The 18,153-nt window shown below is 42.0% G+C and overlaps 1 protein-coding gene across 1 annotated transcript in view; it reads left to right on the plus strand.

The window, feature by feature from the left end:
* The window catches only part of skic8 (SKI8 subunit of superkiller complex), a 15,915-nt gene extending 449 nt beyond the window's left edge, over positions 1 to 15,466 (plus strand). The window contains exons 2-10 of the mRNA XM_069902260.1: positions 1,364 to 1,414; positions 3,799 to 3,904; positions 9,463 to 9,635; positions 10,853 to 11,001; positions 12,105 to 12,198; positions 13,288 to 13,381; positions 13,467 to 13,559; positions 14,949 to 15,027; positions 15,122 to 15,466. Coding sequence (XP_069758361.1) covers positions 1,364 to 1,414; positions 3,799 to 3,904; positions 9,463 to 9,635; positions 10,853 to 11,001; positions 12,105 to 12,198; positions 13,288 to 13,381; positions 13,467 to 13,559; positions 14,949 to 15,027; positions 15,122 to 15,211 — 929 coding nt within the window. The 3' untranslated portion in view covers positions 15,212 to 15,466. The remainder of the gene's footprint in view (positions 1 to 1,363; positions 1,415 to 3,798; positions 3,905 to 9,462; positions 9,636 to 10,852; positions 11,002 to 12,104; positions 12,199 to 13,287; positions 13,382 to 13,466; positions 13,560 to 14,948; positions 15,028 to 15,121) is intronic.
* Positions 15,467 to 18,153: the final 2,687 nt, after the last annotated feature.

Genomic DNA, 18,153 nt, shown 5'->3' on the forward strand with positions numbered 1-18,153 from the left:
CTTGACCAAGTGCACAGTTTGGCTGGCTGAGTTTCGACTTCATCCACGGTGTCTGCTGGCTTTGGTATCTTGCCCCTTTCAAAGTGCTGAGTGGTTCGGAGGGAGGGTGTGTGAGAAACGCAGCTCGCTGATTAAATAATTTCGCAGGTGAAGCGATATAACCTTTTTCTTGCAAGAACAGGCGTCCTTCAGAGAAGGCACACACCCTGATATTCGACAACTGTTTTTTATACATTTCTTTGTTAATAACCACTCCTTTGTAAATTTAATTGGTAAGTTAACTGAGTAATTGATATGTTAGTTTAACCTATCGAAAACTGTTCCTCTGCTCGTCTTAAAGCCCGCCCTTGTTTACTTCTCCCATTCCCATGATTTTTGCGACCCCCCCCCCAACTCTTATTTTTTCTTATCCTTATTTGGTGTGATGCTTTATCACATGTTCCCGTTCTTCCGCTGACACTCCCCCCCCCCCCCCTTTCTTTCGCGTCTCATCTCTGATTTCTCTGTACAGCCATTGTTAACACTGATTATTATATTTTACTGCAACAGAACTTTGGATAATTCTCACAGGTGTGATGATAGGCCACCCACCTGAACTTTATTAACAGAGGGTCAGACCAGGACCTCTTTTCTTCTTCCATTCACAGAGCCATCCCTCCTCTCTGTGCTTGCCCTCCTCCCCCCCCCATCCACCTATTACCTCCTGCCTGTGGGACTGTGCTTTGCCCCCTGTTCTCCTTTCCCCCCACCTGCCTACATTTTCCTCATCCCTTGATGAAGGGCTGGAGCCCGAAATGTTGGTTATGTGTCTTTATCTTTGCTATATAAAGGACACTGTTTGACTTGCCGAGTTTCTCCAGCATTGTGTTTTTATTTTAATCAGCGGTGTCTGTAGACTTCTGTGTTTTACTTCTCATCATTCTCCTGGGGAATTGTAAAAACGCTGTAAATTGGAGAAGTAACACTTAATTTTCCATATGTGCACTCTCCAACCATCTGGTTTCTGCTCCCCATTCTCTCTTTTACCCATCTTTCTTCCAGCTCTCCACCCACTTCCTTTTCCATTTTCAGAGCCCCTCCTCCCTTCTTTGCTGGTGTGCCCCCCCCCCCCCTTATTCACCCATTACCTCCTGCCTATGGGACGGTGCTCCTCCCCCACCATTTTGATTGGGTGCCTGTCTACATTTTTTATACCTTGAAGGGCTCAAACCCAAAACATCTTTATCTTTGCTATACAAAGTACACTTTAACCTGCTGAGTTTCTCCAGCATTGTTTTAACTTCAATCACGATGTTTCCAGACTTTCGTGTTTTACTTCAAACGATGTGTTGCGATTCAGTGTCTTAAAATGGTTTTGTGTACTAACGTCTACTCTTCTGTTTTCAGTACAGTATCCTATTCAAACAAGAACATGGTGAGTATTTTTAATATTAATTATAAAGGGAAAAATAGAAAGTAGGAACAGGAGTAGGCCAAAAATGGCCCATCGAGCCTGCTCCGCCATTCAATACGATGATGGCAAATACTGGAACATTTTGTAAAAGCAGATCTAATACTTCAACTACTTAATCCTAACCATAATCCTTTATTAAAGGAGAGCTATATGTTAACATTCAAACTTTCTTCCATCTTAAAGGCTTGCCGTGAAAAGGGCAAAGAAACTTGGATGCAATAACTAGTGGAATTCTGCAGTGATCTATTCCGGGACCTGTACTCTTTGTGATTTCAAGTCAATTTATTGTCATCTGATCGCACAAGTCCAACCTGACAAAATGGCGTTTTCTGGTCCTCAGTGCAAAACATGCAGACACACAACCAGACAAATGTAGGACAAGTATTCAGTTTCGCAGTTGATCATTCTCATTGTCTGTGTGAAGTTTTATAAATGACCTGGATGAAGCTGATGAGGGTTGGCTCAGCACATTTTCAGATGATATGAAGGTTGGAGGAGTTGTGGCTGGTGTTGAAGATTGTTATAGGTCACAAAAGGATTTAGACAGGATACAAAGATGGATGGAAAAGTGACATTTGGAATTCAATCCAGATAAGTGCGAGGCGATGCATTTTTGGAAGGTAAAATTTCAAAACGGTAGATGGTTAATCAAGTCAAGTCAACTTTATCATTCATACCATGCTTGCACAGTAGGATACTTAACAGTGTGGAGGAACAGAGGGGCCTTGGGGTCCAAATCCATAGATCTCTCAAGGTTGCCACGCAGATTTATAGGCTAGTTCTGAAGGCCTCCGGGATGTTGGGCTTCATTTGTCGGGGGAATGAGTTCAGGAGCTGTAGAGTTGCAGCTCTATCAATCTCTGGTAAGGCCAACACTTAAAATATTGTGTTCAGTTCTGGCCACCTCATTACAGGAAGGATGTGGAAACTATGGAGTGTGTCCAGAGGAGATTTATCAGGATGTTCCTGGATTGGAAAATTTACCTTATGAGGTAATGTTAGCAGAGCTAGGGCTTTTATCACAGGACATCTGTACAAAGTGAAGGGAGGAAGGTTTAGGGGAGACATCAGGGGTAAGTTTTTTCAGTTGTAGGTGCCTGGAATGCACTGTCAGGGATGGTGATGGAGTAGGGTGATTTAAGACCTGTTTTTTATTTTGGAAGGTGGGAAGAAACTGAAGCATCTGGAGGAAACCCAAGCAGACACAGGGAGAACATCCAAGCTCCTTACAGACAGCGAGGCATTGCGCTAACTACTGTGGGAGGGTATAGTTTTTATAGATGGGCCGGTACAATGTCATGGGCTGATGGGCCTGTACTCTGCTACGATGTTCCATGTAATTCTTCCATAACAAGACACTTTACCATCCATTCTGAAGTGCAGTGTTATAATATGGTTATACTGCCAGAAGCAACCATATGTTACTGATCAGGTAATCTGCCTGACTGTTAACTGATAAATAATGCTTAGGGTTTGAGATATTTGCAGTGTTATTAAAACACTCATACGTTAGCTGTACATAAAATCTAAATGTTTCCCTGCTTAAAAGTTTTTTTTAATTTAGACATACAGCACAGTAACAGGCCCTTTTGGGCCATGAGCCTGTGCCGCCCAATTACATCCAATTGACCTACACCCACCTTCCCCCCCCCCCCCCCCCCCCCCCGGTAGGAGGAAACCCAAGACCCAGGGAAAACCCACGCAAATATTGGCAGACAGTGTGGGATTTGAACCCCGGTCCCAATCGCTGGCGCTGCAACAGTGTTGCATTAACCGCTGCAAAAAATGCATTGCCTGGTTTATTTCAATCCTGATGTCATTTTCATTCTCTGTTGTTCGTTACCTGCCTGACTTCAGACTTTCAAGGGAAAAAAATATTCCAAGCTTGGATTCTGATTTTAGAAAGAGCAGGTTCTCATCTACCAATAAAGGGGATTTGAAATGTCCACTTGGGTTTCCCTTTCATAGACACTAATTGATCTTGTTGGTCAAGTGGAAGTGACTTTGATTGGAACAGCTCATTGTGTAACATTCTGTTAATTCAGCCACTTCCTGAATTTGATCGTATAAATTGCTTTGATCTCAATATTCCTATAATTTTTCTCATAGCTTCCATAGCTAAAATTGTTAGTTTGAGTTTTTAATATCAATTATGTGAAACATTATCCACTTCTCCTATTCTTGCCAAGTGTGCAAGAAATATATTGAGACCTTAGAATGTGTTTGTGTTTCCAATAGAATTTTGTGGCTTCCCGCTCTTTGCCTTTCATGTCATCTAATCTATTCCTTGAAGTAAAATATTATTTATTAACTGAAAATGAATTACCTCTGGTCATTTCTTACAGCTCATGAAGATTCTATCTGGTCTGTGGCTTGGGGCAAGAGTGAAAAAGATGGCTCGGAGACTATAGTGACTGGCTCATTAGATGACTTGGTTAAAGTCTGGAAATGGTAAGACCACTTTTGATATGGAATTGCGAATGGTTTTGGAAAAGTGAAAAAACAGGCTTCAGTGAATTGAGAAACAGTTGCTATGTCAGGTGAAAACTTTCCTTGAAGCAGAGAAGGAAAAGAGGGCCCGAATGAACTATCCAAAATCTGAGAATATGGACTTGAGTGAGAAACTGTTGCAGAAGTATCTAAAGGTTTAAGAGGACGGGGAGGAGGTTTCGAGGAGATCTGAAGAATGTTCGTGATTTACATTAATGATCTGGAATGATCAGTATGTACTGTATCAAAGTTTGCAAATGATACTAAATTGAATGGAAAAGCAAATTATGCAGAAGATATAGATAGGTTAAATGAGTGGGCAAAGGTCTGGCAGATTTCAAATTTATTGTCAGATACATACATGACATCACATACAACCCTGAGATCCTTTTTCCTGTGGGCGTGACAGATTACCGCTAATTGGTAGTGCAAAAAATAAACTGTACACAGCGCAAAACATGTAAACAGATAATAAATGTAAACAAACTGACTGTGCAATACAGAGAGAACAGAAAGAAAATCAATCAAGTGCACAAGTAAGACTACTTAAATGAGTCTCTGAGTTTGTCATTGAGGAGGCTGATGGTGGAGGGGGAGCAGCTGTTCCTGATCCTGGTGATGCGAGTCTTGTAGCACCAATTCCTCTTTACTTTTTTTTATTTAATATGTCACAATGTAACCCATCTCTAACAATATTTACACAAACTTTGTACGTCTATATATACAGTGACTTTTTCCATCCCCCCCCCCCCCCCAATAACTATAGAGAGAAGGGAAAATAGTCAAAATTGAAAAAAAAAGAGGGAGTGTGTCATTTACATATTGTGTAATTCACTTTTTCCTTGCGTATACTTTTATTCATTAAGCGTTAAGAGCTGGAGGTCCGAGGTTGCAGTTCCCAATAAATTTTATATATGGGTCCCAAATTTGTTCTTATTGAGCAAAATTCTCTTAAGTTATAAGTAATTTTCTCTAATGTTATACATTTGTTCATTTCTGGGAGCCACCGCCGTATTTTCAGGGGTGTTTCCATTTTCCAAGTTATCATTATGGATCTTTTAGCTTCTGCTAATGCAATCTTGATAAATCGATTTTGGTATTTAATTTTAACTCTTTGTCTCTTATATTGCTTAACAGAAAAATTTCTGGGTCTTTTGTTATCTCATTTTTTTGTAATTTGATCTAGTATTGAATTTAAATCCTTCCAAAAGGGTTTCACCTTTGCACGTCAAACTGAATGTACCATTGTACCAATTTCTTGTTTACAGCGAAAGCATTTATCAGATAATGTCGGGTTCCATTCTTTTTCATTTTTGAGGTGTAACGTATAGTCTGTGAAGCTTATTATATTGTATCATACAATACCATACCTCTTTCCTGATGGCAGCAGTGAAAACAGAGCGTGTGCTGGGTGGTGAGGGTCTTTAATGATTGCTGCTGCTCTCTGATGGCAGTGTTCCCTGTAGATGTACTCAATAGTGGGGAGGGTTTTGCCTGTGATGTTCTGGGTTGTGTCCACTACCTTTTGGAGGGCTTTACACTCAGGGGTGTTGGTGTTTCCATACTAAACCGTAATGCAGCTGGTCAGCAAATTTTCCACCACACCTCTACCAAACCTCCGCAAACTGATGAGGAAGAAGAGGCGCTAACGTGCTTTCTTCGCAATGCCATTGGTGTGTTGGAGTATAATATTGGCAAATGTGAGGTTATCCATTTTGGAAGGGAAAAAAAATGGAAGATCAGATTATTAATTAAACGGCAAGTGATTGCAGCACGCTGCCGGGCAGAAGGACTTGGGAGTACTTGTGTATGAATTACAAAAGGTTGGTTTGCAGGTGCAGCAGGCTATTAAGAAGGCAAATGGCATGCTGTCCTTCATTGCTAGAGGGATTGAATTTGGGAGCAGGGAGGTTATGCTGCAATTGTATTAGTTAATGGTGGCACCACATTTGGAGTACTGAGTGTAGTTCTGGTCTCCTTACTTGAAGAAAGTTGGACTGACTTTGGAGGTTGGGCAGAGGAGGCTCTCCAGGTTGATTCCAGAGATGAGGGGGTCGGCCATTGAATCATCTGGGTCTGTACTTACTGGAAATTAGAAGATTGAGAGGGGATCTTATAAAAAGATAAAATTATGAAAGGTGTAGAGGTAGGTAAGTTGTTCCCATTGGGGAGGACTAGAATTGGGGACATATTTAGGACAAGATTTAGGATAAAGATGAGGAGGAACTGCTTTTCCCAGGGGGTGGTGAATCTATGGAATTTATTGCCCGTTGAAGCAGTGGAGGTGACCTCAGTATATTTAAGACAAAGTTAAGTAGATTTCTATGTGTGTGTGTGGCTTCTGTCAATTGTGGTCGATCATGGGTACTACACCGCTGGTAGAAGCTGGAGTGGCCTGTCCATAGTGCAAGCCAGGGCAGAGCTGATATGGAGATAAGTCTGTTGCCAATGCAATGGAGCCCCCCACACACACACACACACATGCTAATGACAGGTCTAAAGGAATGATGAAAGTCTATACAGTCTGGTACCAGCAGCATCGCAGGAGTTGCTGAGCCGGTGCCGCCTTCAGGACTCCGACTTCAGATTTTTTCCTTGGGGTTTACTCTCAAAGCCTTTCCCATGAGCGGGTATAGCCTCAAGGCAGTGGAGGTTTGAAATCAGAATTTTCCCTGTCCTAGATGAGTTACCATCTGTAGTTAATGAGCCCCATCTACCTGGAGCAACCAGGTTTCAAGGACCCTGCCTTTTCCCCTTCTCCTAACAGTGAGAACAACTCTGCTGGGCGTAAGAACTATGAAGGCCAGGAGTTGGTCTTGGTTGTCAGAGGCTGTTTGAGTTGCACGCCATAAAGACCATTTGTGTAGCCGTGGGAGTGCATCTTCACTACCACCCTATGGCTATGGCAACTTTAGAGCCATATATTTCTATATAGTGGGGAAATTGAGGGATATGGGGAAAAGGCAGGTCGGTGGGGATGAGCCCATCATCAGATAAGCTACAATCTCATGAATGGCGGAGTGGGCTTGACAGGCCGGATGGCCGACTCCTGCTCCTATTTCTTATGAAGAATGATTTTTTTTCACCCGAATCAAGGTTTGAATCTGGAGCATACTGCACGGAAAGGTGGTTGAGGCAGAGGTTCTCACAATATTTTATTTAGATGAAATTTTGAATTGCCAAGGAATAGATTACAGGGTGCTGAAAAATGGGATGTATAATTGGGTCCTTGATAGTCAGCATAAACATGGAAGGCTGAAGAAATTTGTTCCTTTGCTGTGTGACTCAAACTAAACTAGTAATTGATTGAATTGGAATATGGAACAAAAAAGCAGAAGATTAAGAACTCACTGGGTCAAGCAGCATCTGTGGAGTCAAAAGGTGCTTCCAGTGGTTTTCAACCTTTTATCTTTCCATCCATAAACCACCTTAAGTATTCCCTATGCCATTGATGCTCTGTGATTAGTAAGGGATTGGTTAAGGTGGGATGTGAGTGGGAAGGGAAGGTTGAGAATCATTGCTCTAGACCCAATTATTACTGAAATATTTTATTTGAGAAAAATGGCCCATTTCCTTTGGAGTTCTGAAACCGTGCACATAACGAGTCAATTAGGTACAATTAAAACAGTGGTTTTCAAACTTTTTCTTTCCACTCACATCCCACCTTAAGTAATCCCTTACTAATCACAGAGCACCGATGGCATAAGGAATACTTTAAATATTTAAAGTGGGATGTGAGTGGAAAGAAAAAGTTTGAAGGCAGCTGATTCCAATCCTCCCTCGTGTGGCAATCTTCCCTCGTCTCCCTCAGTCCTTATACAGAAACGTCAACACACACCTTTTACCTCCACAGAACAAAAAAATCTGCAGATTCTTATTTGTTCCTCAAATAAATTCATGACCTGAACGATAGATAATAAAATGACGGCTGTTTCTTTAGCTTAAGTGTCCTTGCTCTTAATGGTAAACATGTCTTCCAACTTGCAAGAAAAATAGTATCTTAATTCTCCCAGTATTTTGGTTCTTCACAAATGATGGCTTGTCTGACGAGGCAAGAGGTGGAAGAAAAAAGGTGCAGGAGTTGAGCTGGTTGTTGTCATAGTGCATGTGATGTTGCCAAGGGCCAGTGGCAGGTAGGAAAGGAGAGACTGTTGTCAGGACTGAGCTAATGGAAGGGGGTGAAACCATTGTGGAAGAATAGGTGATACAAGTGTAATCAGAAAGATGAACTGCTGGGGGATGGTGATGTGTAAAGAAGGCTACGGGCAACTTGACGGTTGGAGGACTAGCTTTCCTGTGTCACGTAGGTAAAAGAAGTCACTTGAGATTCTGATAAGACCTGAGTATTTCATGTCCAGAGTTCCTTGAGAGATTGGGCTTTGATTTTGAAAACAATAGCTTGCTCTTTAATGAAGAAGGGGGTTTAAATACTGAGGATGGCAACAGACTGTAGGAGGGGAGGACAGGCTGGCAGAATGGGCTGAAACTCGGCAGGTGTAAAGTGATGCATTTTTACTCCAAGAATGGAAGTCGGATAGATTAAATGGCACAGTTCCAAAGGGGGTTGTGGAGGAGAGAATGGGTGCAGAAATCATTTGAAAGGGATGGGACTTGCTATGAACGCAGTTAGTGAAACAAATGGGATCCCGGGCTTCATAAATGAGGCAGGTAGCACACGTGTCTGAAAGAAACGTTGAAGCCTTTGTAGGATGCTGGTTAGGCTACATGTGACTGCTTCAAATCATCACATTTCAAATCCATTTATTGTCACGTGCACCAAAAAGCAATGAAAAGTAGAGTTTTGATTGTACTCTAAGCGCATTGTACATCTGTGCAACAGAATAAAAGTCACAGTTGGAATGGAATAAGGGCAGCAATTACTGGCGAGATTCGTTCAGCAGACAGATAATAACGAAAGAAACTGCCCTTGAATCTGGGCGCTGCGTGACTTCACACCCTTGAATCTTCTTCGTGACAGGAGGAAGAAGAGAATGAGGTTGGAGTAGATGAGTCCTTGACTAATTCTGCTGCTTTCCAAGACATCAGGAGGTGTCGATGGAGTTGATGGGAGGTGTCGATGGAGTTGATGGGAGGTGTCGATGGAGTTGATGGGAGGTGTCGATGGAGTTGATGGGAGGTGTCGATGGAGTTGATGGGAGGTGTCGATGGAGTTGATGGGAGGTGTCGATGGGAGGTGTCGATGGGAGGTGTCGATGGGAGGTGTCGATGGGAGGTGTCGATGGGAGGTGTCGATGGGAGGTGTCGATGGGAGGTGTCGATGGGAGGTGTCGATGGAGGGAAGCAGTGTTTGTGGGCTGCACAATTCTCTGCAGTATATTCTAACAGTTTACTTTGATGGTGAATCTGTAGAGGTTTTTGAAGGATGCTGGGGATGTGCCAAATTGTGTCAGGTTCCTCATGCAGCAATTTGGACTCTATCATGGCTCCTACATCCTTGGGCTAGTGTTACACAGGACAGTCACAAATCTAAACTGTGGTCAATCTGTCTTCTGTTTCAGGCAGGATGAGAAGTTGGAACTACAGTGGACTCTGGAGGGGCACCAGCTGGGAGTTGTATCAGTTGACATTAATCACACGGGCGGCACAGCAGCCTCCAGTTCTCTGGATGCACACATTCGTCTCTGGGATTTAGAGTCTGGCAAACAGATCAAGTCCTTGGATGCTGGGCCAGGTAATATATTGTCTTATCTCATAGTGACATAAAACTGCATAACAATATTTTTCCAAAAGGTTTGCTCATTGGGGATTACGTTGGTCAACTTTGATGAACACAAAGATAATTTCCGATTTGTTGTATCACGTAGGAAATTGGAGAGACATTAAATTAACTTTTATTGAATTGAGCCTGTTTCATCACATAACGCTGCTGACACACTGCGTTAGTTCAACTGACCTAAAAATATTTAGCTGCTGGTTTTCATTTATACTCAGCATCGTCGGCCAGCATTGATGGAGTCCAGTTGCCCTGATGCCATGTTCATCACTGACGGCACTAGGATCAGCAGGGAGGGAGTCCAAGGGAGAATGCAGAAAATGAATTTTCAACGACATGCTGCACTTTGTGGTTTCGAATGCTTGAAGTAGACTTAAAAATATGACAGGAAATCACAAAAATAGGTTATATCTTTTTTTTAAAGAAGTACATAATAAGAAAATTTTAAGGTGATTTTTGTGACCACCGCCCCAAAATCTATAAAATACACCCAAATATGTTCAGGAAGCAAAATCTTTGTCCAGTGTTATCAATGAGTGTTCACTGAATTATAGTGAACATTGACAAATGAATGTGTATTAAAAAAAAATTATTGCGAAAATAGAATATATTTCACTTCTACGATGATTCATTTCATCTTCTTGGGTCAGTCTGCATCAGACTTCACTGCAAAGACCTCATGTGTAGAAGAGAAAGTTAGAATTTGAAATAATTAATGATAAAGCTATTTTTTTGGGTCAGCTGCAAAACAGTGATATTTTGGAGGTCAGAACAAAAGAAACGCTCAACCAAACCTCATTGATGAAAATGTCAAAGGAGCCTTCATTAACAAAATTATCTTCACAATTTGTGTCCTTGTGCAATTGTGTTGAATGGTTAGAGGGCAAACATTTTGGTGAACCTGGGATAAAACACTGGTTATTTTTAACACTGGAGTTCAGATGCATGCAAGAGTGCCTAGGGTTTGAGTCCATTGGGGGCCTTGGTCGGGGAAAGACGGTCTCTCACCAGCGATGTTTTCCATATTTGCCTGGGCGGATATTCAATGTTGATCAAAGTAGAACTGCCAAATCAAGATGTTGACATTGCAGGTTCTCCACAAATGGAGTTGATTCTTCTAAAATATTTTTAATTTTAAGCAAAAAACACTAATGAAGTTGTTTGTTTTTCTTCAGTTGATGCCTGGTCTGTGGCCTTCTCTCCAGATGGCAAGTTTCTAGCAACAGGGAGTCACTTGGGAAAAGTGAATATATTTGGAGTTGAAAGTGGAAAAAAGGAATCTTCCTTGGACACAAGAGGGAAATTCATCCTCAGCATTGCCTATGTGAGTCAAATCAGAATAATTTTCATTGAGCAGGTTGATGGGAATAGTGGTGTCAATGTTAGATTCAGCTTCAAGTGGGTTGTAAGCATCAACAATCAGAAATGACCCTTTGCAGCCTTGTAAGTTGGAGCCAGACCCAAAGCCAATATTAAAAGCCATGGCTGGATTCTGTGGATGCTGTGTAATCCACTGGGTTTCTCCAGCACCTATGTGTATTGCTATAGTAATCCAGCCCAGGCAAACTCTGTGTTTACCTGGGTTCCATGATCTAATTTCTCATCTTCCCATAGTCCTGAAACACTCATTATTTCTGCACTCCAGATCTGGCCTTGATGTGTGTCGTTCCTTCAGTTCCCAAAGCTTAAACTCTGAAATGAACTTCTGAAACAACAGGCTGGGATTCGAATCCTGTGCTGTCTGTAAGGAGTTTGTACATTCTCCCCATGTCTGCGGTGGTTTGCTCTGGGGGGCGGGGGGGGGGGGGCTCAAAATGTACCAGGGTGTAAATTGGGCGGCACCAGCTCGTGGGCCGAAATGGCCTTTTACCGTGCAGTAGGTCTAATTTTTTTTTTAATGTTAAACCGTTGCCGGAGTGTTATCAAGTTCAATGTGCCAACACTTTGAATCAAAATCAGAATTTGTCACGAACCAGTCCTGAAATCCAGGGTTTTGTGGCAACCTCACTGTTGTACATTCATCTTATACTAACTTGAGTCACTTAATAATAATAATCAGTACATGAAAAGTAAGACCGCGTTCATGTTAACTTTGGATGTCTTGAGCTTCCCCCCCCACAACAGCAAGTTTAGGCAATTTCCTGGGAGTCGGGCAGAGAGGTGAGAACGCACCAATAGATTTTGTTTGATGCTGAGGGGGATCGAGAGATTCGAGAAACATGCAGGGAAGTGACAGTGAGATATTGATCCCCGTGATGTAGTGGAACAGGTGCAAGGGGATCAGTAGGCTTGTCTTGCTCTTACTTGTGTCTCAAACTCTGAACAGTGCACACATATTGAGTAGTTTGCATTGACTCTGGCTGCAAAATGTAAGAGGGGTAAAACTTGATTTCACAACCTGAAGAATGAATGTTCCATTCCCTGTAGAGTCCTGATGGGAAATACCTAGCCAGTGGTGCTATTGATGGTATCATCAACATGTTTGACATTGCAACCGGAAAGCTTCTGCACACGTTAGAAGGTAAACGATATGTGCGATGGCAACCGTTTATCTCCACAAAATGTGATCATTACAGCAGGGTTGAAATGTTACTGCTAATCCAGGGAGCTGAGCACATGGACGCCAGTTCCCATGCTATCCGTTCCACTTGGGGAGAGAGGCTGCTGGCCCGCGCTATTCACCAGTTGGTTTCGGGGTGATGTATTTGATGTCTGAGCTGTTTGAGCCAGCAGATCGGTAAAGGAAGCAGAGGGCAGCTTTGGATATTTCCCAAACAAATTAGAATCCCAATTTCTTGCCCACACTTTCTAATTACCACTCAACCTCCACCCATCTCGTGCATATCTGAGCCGCTCTATTTCTTGAGCACAGTTAGCAAAATGCTATGACTGCACCAGCGACCCAGTTCACATCCACCGGTCTGTTGGGTGTTTGTACGTTCCCTGCGTGGGAGGGTTTTCCTCCCACCCTCCAAAAATAGAGCTTCAGGTTCGAGATGATTGTCATGTACAACCAGATGACACTGTTTCTCTGGACCATGGTGTGTAGCTCATAATTATCACACATACACACTATTATTACAGAAACACAACTGTTTTTACTATAGTCAGTGTCTCCAGACTTGTGTTTCACGTCATGTGAACACAAAATAGTTTAATATAATTCGATATAAATAAATATTTTGGAATGATTTCCTTGGTTAGAGGATCATCAATCTCACAGCCTGCAGGAAGAAGCCAGGCAGTCCTGATGGGTCAAATACCATGTGCTGGATGGAAAGGGTCCCCAGGCATTGTTAATTGGGTGTAATTGGGCAGCATGGGTTTCATGGGCGGGAGGGCCTTCTACTAATTTAAAAACATTTATTTGCCATATCTGCCGGGTGCAGATATGTTACTGTAATGTGTCTGCAATGTTACTGGTTTGTGTGACTCTGGTGTTTGGATTTTTCTTACTGATTTCCACCTCAAATGTCTTCTGTTTCTGCATCTCACCATTCACCTGGGCGATCCATGCACCATTGGTGCCTCTAGATGGACTGTTTAACTTCAATGTTTTGAATTTACTTTTCTATTTTGTTTTTAAATGGTTCAACATGTTGACTTACAGGTCACGCCAAGCCAATCCGATCTCTGACATTCTCTCCAGACTCCCAGCTTCTCATTACTGCCTCAGATGATGGTTACATAAAGATTTACGATGTGTAAGAAGTTTTGTTCTATTTATTTCATATTGGCTGCAACAGTCCCGTTATATTGTTTTTAACACAGCTCTATTCCTTCCTATAGACAACACGCTAACCTTGCAGGTACACTGAGCGGTCACGGATCCTGGGTGTTGAGCGTTGCTTTCTGCCCGGACAACACACATTTTGTATCAAGGTAATGTTGGACTGACGGTGGAATAAAATCCCTGGCTATGCAATATTGATATCAATTTGCCCTGAAATGATGCAGCAAGGCATTGGACAGAAATCCCATTCTATACTGGATGCATCATTCAGGTTAATTTGGGACCAATGTTTTCTTTACACTGTATAGAATGCCCACCTCACTGACAAAAGGCAAAGGAGGAAAAACCCAACACCCAACCCCAACCAACCAATTTTCCCCTGCAACCGTGTCTGCCTGTCCCGCATCGGACTTGTCAGCCACAAACGAGCCTGCAGCTGGCGTGGACTTTTTACCCCCTCCATAAATCTTCGTCCGCGAAGCCAAGCCAAAGATAGAATGACTGAAATTTACACCTAAAATGGAGGTTTTGATACCTTTTGTATAAGGTGACCCACCCCCCCCCCCCCCCAATCTGGCACATCGCAGATGCTGTTAAAAGCAAATCACAATATTATTTAAAGGTTTAAATTTTATTTTGATATTTTAAAATGAAGTACTGTCAGCTCCTTTAACAGGCCATTTAAAGCCTGCACAGAGCCGACAGCAGTCAGACCTGCGGATGGACCCTATGGAGGAGAGACTTTGCAAAGCACAAGTTTGCGCTGGAGCTGGCAGGTAGATGGTGGTGGTGATGCAACTTTGTTGTCAAGGAAAGAATTTTAGGCTCTTTGTACAGGACAACCCAATTTTAAGGTGAAATCTTTATTTTGGGTATCGTCCCAACCATACGTTGGCATCCAATTTGTGACTCGTGTTCTGTTGAATTCTAAGAATGGCACTAAATATTATCTGAGACAGAAACCGTGTGATGGGTCTCCGATCTCTCCACAGATACCACCTGTGCTGAATTTTCCAACTGTTTTTATTTCAGATTTACACCATCTGTGATATTTTTGATTTTCATATTTTTCTTGTTGCCCACTAATAATTTCACCAAATGTGGCTGCTGTTCGTGTGGTGAATACTTGCTGAGAAAGATCTGTTTAGTTTCTTCTATTTTATTTCGGTGGGGTCGGGGGAATTTAAGTTTCTCCAGCACAAGAAGGGTGCTGGAAGTGTTGACGTGGAGAGGGAGGAGCAGGTTGAGCTCAAGGTCTTTTGAGGCCACCAGAACATTTTGGCATTACATAGCACTTTGCATGAAGTGGAATTTGGGGATTTTGGTGAGCAGATTTGATGATAATTTTGCTGCTGCAGTGTGGTCCGCTTTTAATAGTTCCTTTTAGGTTTTTAATTCTGATCGAAATGGATTCAGTGTCTTCAGTTCATTTGATAACCATGGTGTTAGATCCATAGAATTTTATTTTTGAGTCAGAACACCCTTTTTAAGAACTGTCTTTTTTTTTTACCTCCCCCCCCCCCCCCCCCCCCCACCAGCTCTTCTGACAAAAGTGTAAAGGTATGGGATGCAGGCTCCAGAAGCTGTGTACACACCTTTTTTGATCACCAAGATCAGGTAACTAACCTTTAAATGACAATGAGTTAATTATGTGATACAACTATTGTGGCTGTTATTTTACCCTAAGTAAAATGTTCTGTGTTTTCAATAGGTCTGGGGTGCGAAATACAATGGAAATGGCTCGAAGATAGTTTCTGTGGCAGATGATCGTGAGATCCATATTTATGACTGTCCAATCTGAAGTGTTCTGCTCAGAATATAAATCATCCACAATTACAAACCGATGCTCCTCTTTCTGGGACGATGTAAAAGGCCAATAACATGATTTTTCATGTTAATAAATTTATGGCTTATTTTAAAACCAAAAGAGCTATCATGGATCTGTTTGAATGAGATAAAACATTCATTTCAATGTTTTTTTGTTACTGCTGTTCTCCCATGTTTTTGTTTACTTTGTGATTGCTTAAATAAACATGGCTTTATATTTGTGATTTGAGATCTGATTCAACAGATGAAATGGTGTAGGTTTCTGCAAAAGCTGCTTTAATTATGATGACCTGACCTTGTTGTCTTGGGTTGAAATTTACATCAGTCACAGAAGACTGTGCTGGCCTATTGACCAGAAATGAAGATGCTGGAATCTTGAGCAAACCAAGCTGGACGGACTCAGTGGACAAAGGGTCAGGATCCTTTTTCAAGGCAAAGGTAGGAAAGAAAAAGATGGGAGGAAGGCTGGAGATGGGCCAAGAATGACTTGTAGGGAAAGGTTTGTGCATCTTTGTGAAAACTGATGCAGTAGTCCTTGGTAATGAAAATAGAAAGCAGAAATATTTCATTTACCTGCACAATTTTCTTTAAATTGCAAATTTGATCAGGCCCTTCAGCCCAACTCATCTATGCTGTCCATTTGACATTCTGGGATTTGCCAGCATTTGGGCCATCTTTGTAAACTGTTCTCATTTCTGTGTCCTCCAGCAGCTCATTCCAGGTATGAGCTACCCTCCGAGTGGAAAAGGTTGCCCTTTAAATTTCTCCCCTCGTTCTAGAATCCACTACCTTGGAAATAGGGGGTATTACTTTGAACCTTTAGAGAGTACAAGAAGCTGAATAGCCAGAGCATTCACTTTGTCAATCTTGCTGTGATGTTCTGGCTAGTTGGCATTTAGTACTCTCAAAATGTTAATAGTATCCATGATGTTTGCATATTAGAGATGCCAATCTATGCAATGATTTTAAAGACATTTGATTTTGCTTGGAATACACATGGGCTACATTACATATGATAACATCAGTGGGACTATAATGTTCTTTGAGCAAAATGAAGAAACAAGCTTGCAAGGAGTCTGTGCTATTAACTACCATTTGCACTAATCCTTCCATTTGCTCACCCTACATTCTTTCAACTCTTTCTCCCCAGCACCAAAGTTCTATTATTTGCCTGAACTTACCCATTCTGCGTTTAAGGTGTGGGAGGAAACCTTTATGGTTTCACAGGGAGAACATGCAAACTCCAGACACTCAGTGTGGGAGCTTAGCACTGAAGCCAGGTCTGTGCCACCTACTGTTCTTGGAACAGCAGGCTTTACATACTCTTGAGGAGTGACCATTTTTGACTAATCTTTCCAGAAAAGTCTAAACTTTCATAGTTTTTGGAAAGCTCTAAATTGATTTTATTAATTATTGGAAATGAAAAAAAAATTGGTGGCATCTTAGTTTGGGCATGTTTAAAAGTATTTTGCCTTTAGGGGAATTTGGTGCATGAAACTTTCACAGCCAAAATAGCCTCACTAATATTGGAGCTATGCCTTTGCCACGTATCAATTGATCTTTAATGGACCCAAACTCCTACCTTTGGACCTTAATGAATGGATAGGGCATAACATATGTCTGGAGATACCACCAAAATTGGTGGCTTAGTTGGTAATAGAGTCCAGAACTAGATGGCATAGGTTGAAGACAAGGGAAAGACTGAAAAGTGGCCAGTTTGTCATATATGGAGGTGGGTATGTGGAACAAGCTGCCAACTGTAGAGGTAGTTACAATGAGGACATTTAAAAGACTATGTTCACAGATAGCATGTTAGATAGCTATGGCCTAAAACGGGCAATTAGGACGAGCCGTTAGAAATTCTGGTTGGCATTGATGAATTCTAATGTAAGGCCTGTTTCTCTGCTGGATGACTGAGTTATGCTGTCCTAATTCATAGAACAACCCAGTTCAGGCCCTTAAGCCTATAAGCCACTTTCAGGTGCTCAGATGCAGATAACATGCCGGCAGATGCAGCTGGGATGTTCAGGTGGCCACAGAAGACACCTTTCTGTCACCTGAACCTTGTAGTCTGTGGCCTGTGATCATATTTAGGAAACTTGCTTCTGTACCTAGAGAGAAACACTTCACTGATTGAACCCTTGACACACACCCAAAAGGGAGACCACTAAGAAAGCATACACAAATACATTTGCAGAAAGCAAAGGATGGCGAGAAACTTTAAAAAAAAACTTTGAAGTGCTGGCTGGCGCCGTGGATGGGAAAATTGTAAGCCTGTGTATTGCGTATATCAGAGTACTTCTGCCAGTGTGGTAATGAATGGATGGCCATTACTAACGTAAGTAAATCAAATTACATTGTAGAGACTGTTTTCCTAATTGCGCTGAAATGTCTTGTACATATGTGCACCATTCGTAGACCCCAGGTTTCTGTAGTCACTGCTGTGTTCGCGTTCAGGTGCAACAGGGGATGCTCCGAGCTGGAGAATATACCTACTCGAGGAGGATTAGTTAAGTGCTCCTCGGGGACAGGTTCTCCACTTTCAGGTGGCCACCCAACAGCTGCATTGAGGTAGAATAGGTGGCTTTACAGTTGGGTATTCTGACCACCTGAAAGCGGCTTATGATGTTGTGCTGACTCCATGTCATTCTAGCCCTTGCCTTCCTCACACCTATAATCCTCCATTTTTACATCTGTGCCTATCCAAGTCTTTTAAAAGTCTCTATACGGTTAAGGATCCAGGTGCCAACCATTGTTTTTAAAAAATATCTGTGACATCATTCTGATATTGGCCATTGCCACTCTAGGAAAAAGGTGCTGACTCTCCCTTTTAATCTTGTATACCTCAATTAAGTTGCCTCACATCCTCTGTCGCTCCAAAGAGGAAAAATCCTAACTTGCTCAGCCGGAGATGTC

This window comes from Narcine bancroftii, chromosome 11 (assembly GCF_036971445.1).
Source record: "Narcine bancroftii isolate sNarBan1 chromosome 11, sNarBan1.hap1, whole genome shotgun sequence".
In the NCBI taxonomy this organism is placed as follows: Eukaryota; Metazoa; Chordata; class Chondrichthyes; order Torpediniformes; family Narcinidae; genus Narcine; species Narcine bancroftii.